The 14,050-nt window shown below is 69.5% G+C and overlaps 2 protein-coding genes across 4 annotated transcripts in view; both read right to left on the reverse strand.

The window, feature by feature from the left end:
• SLC12A5 (solute carrier family 12 member 5) overlaps positions 1-7,715 on the reverse strand; it is a 33,697-nt gene extending 25,982 nt beyond the window's left edge. For 2 of the 3 annotated variants that reach the window (XM_054845622.1, XM_054845621.1), the window contains exon 1: positions 7,527-7,715. In XM_054845622.1, the coding sequence (XP_054701597.1) occupies positions 7,527-7,635 (109 nt within the window). In that variant the 5' untranslated portion in view covers positions 7,636-7,715. Of the gene's footprint in view, positions 1-220; positions 511-7,526 lie in introns of those variants that run through there. The other variant, XM_054845623.1, reaches the window with a different exon arrangement.
• Positions 7,716-8,716: 1,001 nt separating this feature from the next.
• On the reverse strand, positions 8,717-13,433 carry MMP9 (matrix metallopeptidase 9). Its single transcript, XM_054845890.1, has 13 exons — positions 13,158-13,433; positions 12,698-12,936; positions 12,174-12,322; positions 11,774-11,902; positions 11,518-11,691; positions 11,268-11,441; positions 10,956-11,129; positions 10,671-10,826; positions 10,362-10,581; positions 10,100-10,239; positions 9,836-9,986; positions 9,626-9,729; positions 8,717-9,327 (listed from the first exon to the last, which is right to left on the reverse strand). The coding sequence occupies exons 1-13, from the start codon at positions 13,296-13,298 to the stop codon at positions 9,218-9,220; spliced, it is 2,061 nt and encodes a 686-aa protein (XP_054701865.1). The 5' UTR covers positions 13,299-13,433; the 3' UTR covers positions 8,717-9,217.
• Positions 13,434-14,050: the final 617 nt, after the last annotated feature.

Genomic DNA, 14,050 nt, shown 5'->3' on the forward strand with positions numbered 1-14,050 from the left:
GGGGCCGCGAACCAAGAGCCGCCGTCGCGGCCGGTGCCGGTGCTGCCCGCCTGCCCCCCGGCGGGGTCCGGCGGCCGCGGCATCCCCAGCCTTCGCAGTCCCCGGCTCGGCGCCGGCTCTGCCACCCGCTCGGCGCCGAACCCCGCTCCCCATCCCGGCAGGGGCGGTCGCCCCGGGTTCCCCCGGCACCCAGTCACCGTCCCGGCACCCGGCCCCTCACCTTGGCTGGCGCCGCCGTCGCCGTCCTCGCAGTCGGCCAGGTTGTTCAGCATGGCGCCGGCTGCCCGCGGCCGCACGCTGCTGCCCGGGAGCTGCGAGCGCCGCGCTCCGCAGCCAGCCGCGTCCCCGCGCCGCCCCCCGCCGCCGCCGGTGGGAGGGGGCTGCAGTGCGGAGGCGCCCGGGCTCTCGGCTCGCTGCTGCCGGCGGAGCCCAGCCCGGCCACTCACTTCATCACGTATGCAGGAGGCATTGCCCCCGCCGCTGTGGGGAGGGGAGCAGCGGCAGGCAGGGGCGAGGCGGGGGAGGGCGCGGAGCGGAGCGCACGCCGCCTCCCGGCTGAGCCAGGCGGGGGGAGGAACTAGGGCACGGCAACGCTGCGGGCCCCGGCTGGCGCGGGCGGGACGGCCCCGCACCCCGCCGCCGACCCCCACACCCTGTGCCGGCCCCCGGCGCAGCCCCAGGACCGGGCAGTCGTCTCGGGGTGTGCAGTGGGGCAGACCCTGTGCCTGCGGGACCGACGCGTTCCCACGGGACGCTGAGGCCTGGGGTCAGGGCAACCCCCTGCCCGGGCAGCCCCGTCCCCCGCCTGCAGCGAGGCCAGCGGCAGGCAGCTCCCGGGTGGGGGCAGCTCCCGGGTCGGGCGGTGTTGCCTCTCTGCAGGTAGCAGGGCCCCAGCAACAGGACCGGCCTGCAGCCACCATCACCCAAGCCCACCCCAGGGAGGAGGGGGACGGCCAGACCACCCAGTAGCAGGGCCAGGGGTCCGGCAGAGGCTGCCGACCCCGCTCTGCCCAGCTGGGCTGCAGCAGCCCTGCAGAGCAGGGAATGCTGCCTGCAGATGGGAGCAGGCTGGGCCTGAACCCCGGGTGTCCAGAAGGACCAGGGTCACACCGCACCCAGGAACACCTTGGTACAGCTCCCCTCAGACCCGCAGTGCCGCAGGTCCGGGGCTGATCCTAGAGAAGGGCTGCAAAGGGGCTGATGCCCCCCCCCAGGCCCTGCCATCTCCTGTGGAGCCCCTGGCCTTTGCAGCCCATCCCCCTGCAGGGCTGTGGGGCTCAGGGCTGCCTTCGGGCAGGGGCTGCTGACAGGACCTGTGCTGACCCCACGGGGCCGCTCACAGCACCCCCTTCTCTCACCCACTTAATCCAGGAGGATCCCAGAGCCAGAGCTGGCTGCAGCTCCCGGCATCTCCTCCAGAGCAGGCTGAGATCATGACAGCCCGCTGGCGTTAGTTACTTCTTGACGGCTGTAATTAATTGTTTACTTTCTCCTGGTACGGGGCCAGCTGCTCTGCAGCGCGGAGGCTCCCTGGCTCTCACCTTGCAGGGCGGGAGGGCTCGGACCCCTCGCGGCAGCCCCACCGGCAGCCCCAGCCCCTGCCCTGCCTACTGCAGCCAGGACCCCCAGCCCTGGAGCCACACCGGCACAGCCCCAGCTTCGCGGCAAATGCTGCAGGACGGCCCGCATGCAGGGTGGGCAGCTCAGGGGCTGCCTCAGCGTGGGCAAAGCACTGCCATACCCCACCTCGCTCAGCCCCCAAGCCCACGTCCCTGCCCAGGACCCCATGAGCTGGCTGCGGCGTGGGGCTGCCCCTGCCCAGCTGCATCAGCACCATCCCCTCGCCCCCGCGTCCCTCAGCCTTGAGCAGGAGCCAGCACTGGAGCAAGGGGCTGGCCCACTCCCAAGGGATGGGACTGGCCCCCAGGCACTGCCTGCACTGCCAGGGCTGCAGGCAGGATGCAGTGGGCAGAGCTGCTCTCCCTGGCGGGTCCTGAGGGGTTTCCAGAACCCACCCATGTGTGGAAGCCATGGCCAGGCAGAGGGTGAGCGGGCCGGGGGCCGCACGGGGGCTGGCCAGCCACAGCGAGTGCCGAGCACAGAGAGAGCGGTTTTGCACAGGAGGCCGCAGTGCGTGGGCTCAGCACAAGAGGGATTTTCCTGCTAAAACAGATGGGGGGGAGGGAGCACGTGAAAGACCACTAATCCCCTAATCCCTGGATTATGGCTCCATTTCAGGGGCTGGGATTTGCCGGCAACGCAGGAGGCTACGCTGTCGACTGCATTTACTTAGCCTGTGCGCACCGGCATCGGAGGGGGGGGGGGCATATTGAGGGTGTCCCCCGGCAGAGCCAGACTGAGGGGGCTCAACTCCTCAGCACAGCACTGACCTAACCCTGACCTGTGAGCATGACGCCCTGGGGTACGTGGCCCAGAGTAAAGAGGTTTCGCATGGCTTAGGTAGCACCCATGCCCTTGCGCTGCTTGCAGCCCCTATGCCAGACCCCTTTCCCGGCACCCTGGGTGCTGCTACAGTGCCCAGGGTGCTGGGAAAGGGGTCATGCACAGCAGCTGCAGGCAGGGCAAGGGCATGGCCAGAGGAGCTGGGGATGGAGAGAGGCAGGTGGCTTTCCCTGGGCACGGGGGGAGATCAGCTGCAAGTGGCCCCCGAGTCTGGACACAGGCAGGATCCTGGCATGGGGCCAGGCACGGCATCAGTGCCCCACTTAACTGCAAGAGCTGCCCAGGAATGACGAGGGAGAGCTGCGCAGCTCCTCTGCCTGGCCAAGGGGTTGGCATGGCACAGCCAGACCATCTCCCATGTTGCCTCTGCACCCTCCTCCCCAGATGGAGACTGCTGAGCTGTGCGAGACCCCTAAGAGCGAGAGTCAGTCTTGGACACGCAGTATCCCTACAAACTGCCCTGTGGCACTGCAGATCCTGCAGAGTCCCCCAAGCTCATCCCCACTCCCAGACCCCCTGCACATGCCATGCCACACAGACTCTGGATGGGGGGAACCGTCCCTGCAGCCCTTCCCAGGGCAGGCATCCCAGCAGCTGGCCGCACAGCCCTTGCCTGTCCTGTCACCAGCAGCGGTCAAACCTCCCAGGAGCAAGACACATGCTGGAGGCACTGGGAAATCTCCTGAGGGCATGGAGCAGAAAGCCTGGCAGCAGCCCTCCCAGGAGGTGAGGGTGGTCGTGCTGCGGAGATGCCGGTCAGCACACTGCACCGCCTGCAGCGATTCCTGGCCACTGTCGGAAGCCTTCCCGACCCATACCCTGCCTGGACAGCAGACCTGGCTCAGCAGGGTGCTCCTTGCAGTGCTGGGGGCTCAAGGGCACGAGGCCAGGCAACCCCTGGGAGAAAGAAGAGGAGCTGGGGCAGGAGAGACCCCAAGAGGACTGGGGAACAAGGGCAGGGGGAGCCTGGCAGTGCAGCAGGATGCAGAGGGCAGCGATGCACACATCCAGCCAGGAGCCATGCCAGAGCATTTGGACCACGGTGTGCCTCACACCACTCTGTCCTGCCGGCCCCATGAGCCCGGCGGCAGCACATCCCACAGCACCTTGGTGGGATTGGAGGGGTCTTGTTCATCCTTGTCCAGACAGGTCAGGGACCTGCCACCAGCACCAGGGCAAAACCAGAGCCTGGAGGTGACACAGGCACCAGCTCGGACCTGCCACCAGCTCCAGCTGCAGGACAGGATGTGGAGAGAGGGATGGTATCCTATGGGGCTGGGAGCAGAGGCATGGGGAGCCAGTGCAGCTGCCCAAGGCCAAGAGCAGAAGGGCAGCAGTGGGGCAGGGCAGGAGGACACGACCTCCTGCGTCACGAGAGCCCCGCGCTGTGCACAGTTGGTGTGGTGTCCCCAGCTGCCCTGCCCAGATGTCTTGCCGGCAGCGGGGCTGCAGCAGCGGGCAGCCAGACAGCCCGGCACAGGGATCAGCCGTGGAAGTGACCTCCTCCCGCTGGGCCCCGCTCCCAGGCAGCACAGCCGAGGAGCCCCAGAGCAGCCCTGCGCCGGCTGCAGCACCCTGGGGACACCAGGCTGCCACAGCTGAGCGAGGGCCGGAGGGTGCAGTGCCGGCTGAGGAGCGGCTGCACAGCCATTGCCGGCTGCTCCCAAAAGAGCTGAGCGTAGGAGTGTGGCTGGCCGACGCACTGGGGTGTCCTGCATCCTACACAGTAGCCCCCGCCAGGCCCTACAGCCTGTGCAAGCACCCCCGGCACCTGCTGGAGCACCCCATGGCGGGTTCGGTGGCACAGAGAGGCCTCAGGAAGGTGCTTGCAGGCAGCAGTTGGGGCTTGAGATGCCCCAGCACCCCAGGAGCAGTCCCACACCACCCCATGCTACACAGCCCCTTCACGGCACAGGCCCTTGGGGCTTTTAACACCACCTTCTGAGAGCACCTCGTCTCCCACCAACCTGCCTTGCATGGTCCTGGGCTGTGGGAGCTGTGGGAGCTGGGGGAGCTTGGGGGGCTGTGGCAGCAGGGGGTAGTGGGCAGGTGAGGCTGAGCCCCCCACCTGCGTAGCCCCTGCAGACCCTGCCCCCCGCATGCACCCCTCTGGGCCCCATGCCTGGTGCCTCAATTGGGGGCTGCAGGGACCCCACCCCAGCACCCCGTGGGGGGCTCTGCCCCACCCTCGCACTCCAGGCCCCCCAGGGCCGTAGCCCCACGGTAGGTTGTCCCTGTGGGCAGCAGCTGCGCAGCCAGGATGAGCAAGGGCTGGTGGTGGGGTCCCTCCTGCCACCCAGACCCACCTCCCCCGGATGCCACCCCCTGCCTGGGTCCGGCCCACAGCACAGCTGCCCCACACAGCCCTGCCCACGGCCCCACGGCCCCGCCCTCCCTCAGCGGGTCTGGGAAAGCGGCTGAACTCTCCCCCAGCATCAGGAGACGCCGGCAGGGATGACACCGGGTCCGGTTTCCATGGCAACGAGAGAGGCTCCTTAACCAGTTGGTTGCCATAGCGACTGCCGCCGAGCCCGGCTGCCTCGGGACACGGCGGGGCTCCGCTCCAGGGATGCCCCCGTGCCCCCCACGAGGCAGGGCAGCTGCCCCACAGCCAGCACCCGCGGGTGGGGGCCCAGCCCCACGGCCAGCGTCCCAGGGGCGGCTGAGCCCCGCACAGCTGGGTCCCAGGGGAGGCCCACCCGATCCCTGCCCCCCCCACGCCGTGGGTGCTGGGGGAGACCCCCCGTGGGGGGCCGCCGCAGCGGCCGGGTCCCGTGGGCGGTCGGGGGACCCGGCGGGGCGGGGCTCACCCCCCGGCGGAGGCCGGCCCGGCAGCGCCCCCTGGCGGCGGCGAGGCCCCCCGCAGCCCCGGCCGCCCCCGCCGACACCCGCGGGCTCCGCACAGACCCCCGCGCCGGCCGCGGCCGTCCCGTCCCGATCTCCCGGGCCCAGCCCCGGCTCCGGCCGTGCTGTAGCAGCAACCTGCGCCCGGCCCCGGGGCCCCCGCTGCGGTCCCCGGCCCTGCACCCGAGCCGGCACCGGGAAGTCCCTTTCCGCGGCCGCCCCAGGCCGCTCCTGCGCGGGGTCCGCTCGGGGCTGAAACCCCTCCCCAGTGCTACCCCCAGCGCCGGCCGCGTGGGGCCGCCCACGGGCAGAACCGGCCGGGAGGGGCGGCAGCAGGGCGGCCCCAGGGCCCCGGCACGGCGCAGGGAGCGCGGCACGGTCCCGCCGGGCAGGCTGCCCCCGGGCCGGGCCAGCCGGGAGGGAGACCCCGTGGCAGCCAGGCGGCCCCGCAGCGCCGGGGTCCGTCCCGGGGCCGAGGATCCTCCCGCCGCCCTGTGAGTCCCTACACCATCCCGGCACCGAGCAGCACGGCCGGCTGCAGCACCCACCTGCTCCCGCCCCAGGACCTGCTCCGAGGTCCCCGGGCCTCCGTCACCCCTGCGCCACTGCCAGCCCTGCGCGTGATGCTGGGAAGGGCCAGGCGGCATCGTGCACCCGCCCGGGCCCTGGTCCCTCCCCAGCGCCATGCAGGCAGCTCTGCCATACGCAGCCCCACGCCAGCCCCACGGGTGCCCAGCCCCACGGCACCCCCTCCCATCCATCCCCCCAGGAGGCTGCATCTACAGCCCCAGGGCCACGGAACAATGCGGGGCATGAATTGGGGCCTGAGGGCTCTCCGGCACGCTGCCCCTACCCCTCAGCATGCACCCTGTCATGGCTGCGGTCAACCCACGGTGCAGGGTCAGTCCTGGGGTGCCTGCAGGCAGGGCTGGGCTGCTGGCTGTCCTCTTCAAGGGCACAAGGTCACAGCTCAGGCTGGGAGGGATGCCGTCCCTGCGCCTCCCCTGTCACGGCCCCTGCGGCATGCCCACCCCAGCTTCCCCCGGCCAGGCCTGCTCCTTGCCCGGCCCACCTGGCCCCCTGTGAGTAGATCAGCCGCCGAACTGATAAGCCATTCCTGGAGGGCTGCAGGCTCCAGTCATGGCTAGAGATCAGCACCAGCTGCTCAGCCCCCAGCACAGCCCATGGGCAAGGCCCAGCCGCCCTGGGATGCCCTGGGGTGACAAGTGGCCCCCACACCCACCCACCGCCAGGTCCAGCCCTGCGCCGCCCCACCACGGCCAGGATCCGTGCAGGGGGCCTCAGGGTCCATAGCCCACTCGCAGGCTCAAAGCCTGGCCTGGGTGTCACGGCGCCTGTCCGGCTGCTCGCTGCCTCCCACCAGCGCCCTTCGCCGAGGGCGCAAGGTCACAGCTCCGCGCAGCACAGTGCTGCTGTCGGATGGGTTTCTGGGATCGATATGGCTCCAGTGACGGCGCAGTCCCACTGCCATGTCCCCCAGGAACCACGAGGCGACGGCCTGCCGGCCCCAGCACCAAGCACCCAGCACAGTCCGGTGGGCCACCGCAGCCATGGGCTGGCCGCAGCCTGCCCTCCTCGTGCCCTCACGCTGGCCTAGCCACAGCCCGCACCCCACCCTCCTCCATGGCTCCCCAAGGAGCAGTGTGCATCTCGTGCCCTGCAGCCATCCCCCTGCACACTGGCCGCAATCATGGTGGTCCCACCTTCTTCGACAGACCCCCCCAGCATGGGGATGGGGTAGGGGAGCTCCCCAGGGAGTGGGGGCAGCCCCAGGGAGAGGCCGGGGATGAGGGGTCCTGCCCGGGTGGCCGAGCCCCGCTCACTGCTCCGCACCCTCTGTCCCCTGAGCCCCGCAGCTCCATGCCAGCCCCGCTCCGGGGCCAGCTCTGAGGGGCCCAGAAACCCGACCATTGGCCCAGGGTGACTCCAGGCACCCCCCCAGTGCCCCGACGGCCCTGCCCTGCCCCACCGACCCTCCCCACGGACCCTGCCCTGGGAACCCTGCCCCACCGACCTTCCCCACGGACCCTGCCCTGCCCTTGGGTTCTGCCCTGCCGGCTCTGCCCCACGGACCCTGCCCCGCCGGACCCTGCTCACGGACCTTGCCCTAGGGACCCTGCCCCACGGAGCCTCCCACGGACCCTGCCCCACGGAGCCCCCCCCGGCGCCCGCCCCGCCGGCCGTGCCCGGGCGCTCACCTCTGCCGTCGCGGGCGGGCGGGTGGCCGCCTCCCGCGCCGCGGTCGGGTCCGCGGGCGGCCGTGGGGCCGTGGCGGGGCAGCGCGGTGACGGTGAACCGCCGGCTCATGGCCCCACCGCCTCCACAAGTGGCTCCGGGCCCCGGCGGCCGCCGAGCGCGGCCCCGCCGGGCGCTGACCGGGGTCCTAGTGCCCGCGGCACCGCCCGCCGCGCCGCCCCCGCGGCTGCAGGGCTGGCCCGGCTTGGCCCGGCTTAGCTCGGCCCGGCCCGGCCCGGCTTAGCCCGGCCCGGTCCGGCACGGCTCGGCACGGCTCGGCACGGCTGGCTGGGCTGGCCCGGCTCGGCTGGCCTGGCTCGGCTTAGCAAAGCTCGGCTCAGCTCGGTTCGACGGGACGGACTGCGGGTCGCTCTGCCGCGACTGGCCTCACGCCGCCCTGCATCCGCTACCGCCGCACGGGGGGTGCTGGGACCGGACCCCGGCGGGACGGGACGGGACGGGTCGGGTCGGGTCGGGTCGGGTCGGGTCGGGACGGGACGGGACGGGACGGGACGGAGCCGCGCTCCACCGCGCTGTGCCCCCGCCCTGCGCGGAGCTACGGCCGCTAATTACAGCTAATTACAGCCCCAGGGCTGCGGCCGCCCCGCCCTGCCACGGCCCCGGGCAGCCCCCGGACACGGCCCTGGCCCCGCCGCTGGGCTCCGCGGGCCGCGCTGGGACGGGCCGGGTGGGAGGGGGCAGGGCGGCTCTGTGGGGCCCGGCCACACACCGCGCCCCAGCCTGTGACAAACGTGCGTCCCTCACTGCTGGTGGAGAGTCGGGGACACAGGGGCGGGCTGGGGGCTGGCGGGGTACGGGGGAGCCAGGGCCTGGGAGGGGACTGGGGGGCAGGAGGGGCTCTGGAGGGTGGAGGGTGCACGGGGGGGCTGGACGTGGTGTGGGGCCGGTGGCATGGGATGTTGGGATTGAGGGATGTCCTCCCTGGTGGGTCCCAGTGTCCCTTAGGGATCCCAGAGCCCTCAGCAGAAGGGGTCTCGGCTGCAGCCCCCCTCGCCCAGTGCCCCTTCCCCACCGACGCTGGCAACCCACACCCCAGGGGCAGGCGATGCCCCTGGCCCGGCACCTCGGGGGTTCGCCATGCCATGCGGGGGTTCGCAACCCCAGCCGGTTGACAGAGCACTCAAAGGCTACGTCCAAAGAACTGTTTTTATTAAAAACGGGCAGATGGAGGTTGGCAGAGCGGGCAGCAGGCAGGAGCAAGGCAGAGCCCCATGTCCCTGCCCCGGCCAAGTGTCGGGGCTCCAGCTCCCAGCGAAGCCCAGCCCAACCTGGCACGGCTGGCTCAGAAAAAAGACAAAGTTACAAATCCATGTGTGGTTTGCACCAGGCAAACGCCTCTGCGCGGCAGAGACGGCGCTGGCAGGGGCAGCACGGGGCTGGCTGTGGTGAGAGTCCTGCTCCCCAGCCGGGGCTCCCTGGGCCAAGCAGCTTCCGAGGGGCGACCCCAGGACTCCCTGCCCCTTCCTGCCAGGGAGATGGCAAAGCCCCCACTTCAGCAGGGGCTGCCCCATGGCCACGAGGCTGTCTGGCCCTCAGCGCCCCGGGGGATCAGGCTGCAAGATGGGAGCCTGGGGGTTGGGAGCGGTGGGCAGGGAGCAGCACGCCGGCCGGAGCCAGGCAGCAGGTTGGGCCCTCAGTGTTGGGGGCACTCCAGGATGTCATACTTGACATAGCCCACCCGGTCCACCTGGTAGTGTGGCGTCATTCTCCAGTAGAAGCTGCCTCGGCAGAAGTGGTACTTGCCTGGGCGAGGAGGGAGGTGGAAGAAACAGAGAGTGAGCAGGGACAAGGACCTGTCCTGGAGGCCGCCCGAGCAGTGCAGGCATGCAGATAACTGGCCCCAGCACACGGCCCTCACCGGGGCACAGCCAGCCCCACCACAGGGACCCGCCATTGCCGATGGCATGCCCTGCGCTGGGACCATTCCCCACGGTGCAGCCCCTGCCTTGTGCCAGGCGAGGAGGGGCAGCCCCTGCCCACGGGAGGCTTGAGGCAGCCTGGGGGTGACAGCATGCCCCCCGCCCACCAGGTCCACACTCACCTTGGTAGAGGAAGACATTGCGTGCGTCAAGGGGGACGCCGGTGAAGACGTCATCAGTGGCGCGGGGGTAGCCTTTGTCCACCCTCTGGACCTTCACGTCCAGCCTGTGGGGAGAGCAGAACCATGCTGAGGGCTGCTGAGAGCTGTCCGTCCCAGCTCCTTGTTGGGGGGAGCTAGCAGGCGCTGCCGCAGCCGTCCGGACCTGCTCACCTCCAGTAGCTCTCCCCGCTGAAGAGCAGCACTTTTCCGCGGCCACGCTGCAGGGCGCCTGAGATGCGACCAGCTTCCTTCCCAATGCCCAGCTTCTCGATCCCCCGGGGGCCCAGCACGCTCTTGCCAGAAAACACCCAGAACTGCCGACCTGCAGCCGGGAGAGAGCATTGGCATCAGCTGGCCCTGAGGGCACCAGGGCAGTGAGCGGGCTCCTTGTGATGCCAGCGGACCGAGGCTGAGGACAGCAGGGGCAGAGCTCACCAGCGAAGAAGAAGACCCTCTTGGTAAGCACGTCCTGGAAAGCGGCATCGATGACAGTGGGGAGGCCGGGCCAGGTGTCTGCGACGGAGAAGGCACCCTGGATGCCAGACTTCCAGAAGGATGAACGCGTCCAGTATTTCCTGGTGGGGAAGGTCAGCCGTCATCAGCTGTCCTGGTAACCTTGGCCTGGCAGTCCCATGTCCCCCCCATGCCCCCCCACATCCCCTTGTCAGGGCAGGAGGTGCTGGGTCCTGCTGCTCACCCATCCTTGAAGAAATGCAGCTCCCCATTGATCTCTGTGATGGCATCGAAGTTCTTCTCCATGCAGGCGTCCCGGCTGGGGTCCACGGGAACAGGCTCAGCTGTGGGCTCTGGTGTCTCCTCCTCCTCCTCGGTGGTGGAGGTGCTGCCAGCCTCCGTGGGCATGGGCTGGGGCTCCTCGGTGGGCACAGGGGCGGTGGGCTTGGGGCCAGAGCCACGACCTGAGCGAATACAGGGGAGGACATGAGGCTGGGGGCTGGCCCTGTGCCACGGGACCCCCGGCATGCCCAGCTGTGGCACAGCTGCTCACCGTAGAGGTACTGGATGCCCTGGACATCATCTGGATCCAGCTGGAAGTCCTGGATGTAGCTGTACATGGGGTACATCAGCGCCTCACGCACGCTGGAGTGGTCCAGCCCCAGTGAGTGCCCGAACTCATGGGCAGCCACCAGGAAGATGCTGTAACCTGGGGGAAAGCACCGGCCTCAGCGCCCGGCGGGACAGGGCACACCAGCCGGGGACTGCGACCCCCATGGGGACCGTGCCATCACCACAGCACAGCACGGGGCTGGAGGGCATGGGCAGGGGCTGGTACCTCTGTCTGGGCAGAAGCCCCACTTCTTGTCGGTGTCATAGTTGCTGGTGGTGGCACACCAGAGCTTGCCATCCTGCCGGCCCTGGCTGGTGCAAGCGCTGTAGGACTGCCCCAGGAAGGTGAAGGGGAAGACGCATGGGTCCCCCTGGGAGTTGCCGCCGATCACCGCCGTGTCTGCAGTGCAACATCAGTGGGGCTGGCCCTGGCCCCCGGGACAGCCCCGAAACCCCTTGGGCACCCATCCTGTGCACCATGGCTGGGGACCAGCCACCCCATGTGCCCCCTCTCCATGGATCCCCTCCCCGCTCACACCTCGGTTGGGGCAGAAGCCGTATTTCTTGTCCTGGTCAAAGTTGGCGGTGGTGGCACACCAACGGTAGCCATCGGAGCGTCCGTCTGTGGTGCAGGTGTTGTAGGTGGTGCCATCGAAGACGAAGGGGAAGACGCAGGGGGACCCATCACTGTTGCCACCATTGGTGTAGAGGACTGCAGGGGGAGGAGGGGTGAGGACAGCCCCAGGCACCCGTGGGGCCGGGCAGGGGCTGCAGCTGCCACTACTCACGTTCACTGGGGCAGAAGCCATATTTCTTGTCCCGGTCGTAGCTGGCTGTGGTGGCACACCAGGGCAGCCCGTCCGTGCGCCCCTCTGTGATGCATCGGGAGTAGGATTGGCCCTCAAAGACGAAGGGGAAGTGGCAGTTGGCCCCGTTGGCGTTCCCGTAGCGGGTCTTCACCACTGCTCAGGAGAGGGGTGGCTCAGCGATGGGGCTGGGGCAGGTGCTGCTGGCCCCCCACAACCCGTTGAGCCCTGCCATTACCTAAGCCAGTTCCCAGCGTCCAGAACTCGTCGTCATCAAAGTGGGCATCGCCCTGGATCCCCTGGCCTGGGGGAAAGGCGTGGGCCAAGAGCCCATCCTTGCCGTCGAAGGGGTATCCATCCCCGTGCTCTGTAGGGACAAGTACCCTCAGAGCTGGCCCCACCAAAGGAGCCCCCATGCCCCCAGCATGCACATGGACCCCTCTGTGTGTGTGCCCTGCACACCACCTGCGTGCCCACATGCACACATGCCTGTTGGCATGCGCACGGGCAGAGGGACCCCAGGCACATTGGGACATGGCCCAGGGAGATGCGAGGTGGTGGTCCCACAGGCAGGACACATCACCAGCCCTCTCCCTGTGGCTGAGCTGGCTCCCAGCTCCCTGCCTGCCAGACATCACCTCCACTGCCAAACATGATCATGATGTCTGCCTCGCCGCTGTATATCTGGGTGAAGGTGAGGGGGGTCACGTCACTCCACACTTTGAACGCCCGCTTGAAGGCGTCATCAATCACAGCAGGATCCAGGTCGGGGGAGTAGTTCATCACCCTGCCGGGGGGAGTTGGGGGTCAGCGCTGCAAGGTCCCAGCTCGTGCCGCAGGAGTGACCCTGCTCCAGGCGCATGGCGGGGAGATGCCCCTGCCCTGGGAGGGGACAGCAGCGCTGGCATGGCAGGGTAGAGCAGCCGGCCACCACCCTCAGGCCAGGGCTCAGATGCTCTCCCAGGCACCAGGGAGCAGATGCTGCTGTTGTGCAGGCTTGGCCCTGGTTGCACCGAGACCCAGCTGTGCCAGCAGTGCCAAGGCATGGCCAACAGGCTGAGCTGAGGCTGCCACCCTGCCTGGGCCCTCGTACCCATCTCCATCCCCTGGGTCACCATCACCCCGTGGGCACGAGGCTTCATCGCCTAGGGCAGAGACTCACCGGTACGTCAGGTCCATGTGGTCCCACTTGAGGTCCCCCTCGAACGTGAGGAAGGTTCCCACATCAGGGACGCCACAGCGGGGGGCTCGCATGGCCTCCAGCGTGCTGGCATCCAGCTCCCCCGTCTCCTTCAGGCCCAACTGCTTCTGCATCTTGCGCAGCGCCTTGGCCAGGGACACGTGCTTGTCGCCCGTCCTCGCCTCTGCCTCCGTGGTGTAGCCGAACCGCAGCAGGTAGCTCTGGGGAGGAAAGGCAGCCAGAGGTGCTCAGGGAGGCAGGAGGGGGCTTGGACAGTCCCGGGCACAGCACACCCCCAGTGCCTGAACCCAGCCCCGGCACCTCCTGGGGTGCAGGGGGACCGGCAGCCCCTGAGCTCAGCTCGCAGTCTCACGCTGCTGCCCCGGGAGCCCCTCAGGGTCCTGGGTGGCAGGAGGGGGCCGTGGGGCCATGCTCCCCTCACCTCTGCGAGCTCCACGTCCGACAGGGTGCTGACCAGCTCCCCCGGGAAGGTGACAACTGCCTGCGGCTTGCTCTGGAGAGGGGCTGCGCAGGAGAGGGCCAGCAGCCCCATGGCGAGCGGGGCCAGGAAGACGAGTGCCATGGTGCAGCAGAGGCAGGAGGGCTGTGGCTGCACTGGGTCCCCGCCGCTCACTCTGGGTGCCGCCGGGCTCCCGCTCCTATTTATGGCTTGAGGAGGGCAGTGAGTCACCCTCAGACCCCTTAGCCACCATCCCTTCCCACGGTGACGAAACGCACACTCAGGCTTCTCCGTTCTCTGCCTTAACTGTTTCATCACCTTGTTTAGTAAACACACTCCGTCCCACCGTGAGGGAGAGCAGCTGGGCGGCTGCGCTGGGGCACGGCACGGCCCTGGGGCTGCCCTGGGGCAGGGCGGCCAGCAGTGAGAGGCATTGCCCTGCTGGCCCCAAGGCCGTGGTGGCAGGGGGGGGTCAGCAGGGGGTCGTGGAGGACATAGGGCCAGCTGGGCACTCGGGACCCTGCTGCTGTGTTGCCACACTGGCCGGTGCTGAGCTTGGCTGGCCGAGGGCTGATGCTGCCAGAGCCAGACCCGCGGGGACCTGGGTGGGCACCAGGGCTGCGTGGGCAGAGCTGGCAGGAGGGCCCCTGCCCAGAGCGCCAGTGCCTGCAGCCCACCAGGCTGGGATAGATGCCAGAGCTCAGACCCTCACCGGGATGCAGTGACTGTCCCCATGTCCCCCACCACAGCTGCCTCACGCTGGTGGGGCAGAGCGTTCCCAGCGTAGGAGGGCCTTATGTCTCATCACCCATGGGTGTCTCTCAGCCTGCTCGCTGGTAGCCACCCAGCAGAGCCCTATGGGATGGGGGGCAGCG

This window comes from Grus americana, chromosome 17, assembly GCF_028858705.1.
Source record: "Grus americana isolate bGruAme1 chromosome 17, bGruAme1.mat, whole genome shotgun sequence".
Lineage (NCBI taxonomy): Eukaryota > Metazoa > Chordata > Aves > Gruiformes > Gruidae > Grus > Grus americana.

Coding starts and splice junctions, on each gene's coding strand:
- MMP9 (XM_054845890.1), bottom strand. CDS start 13,298: ATGGCACTCGTCTTCCTGGCCCCGCTCGCCATGGGGCTGCTGGCCCTC. Junction 11,903..12,173: donor GATCATGTTTGGCAGTGGAG/GTGATGTCTGGC, acceptor TTGTCCCTACAG/AGCACGGGGATGGATACCCC. Junction 10,582..10,670: donor GGGCATCCAGTACCTCTACG/GTGAGCAGCTGT, acceptor GTATTCGCTCAG/GTCGTGGCTCTGGCCCCAAG.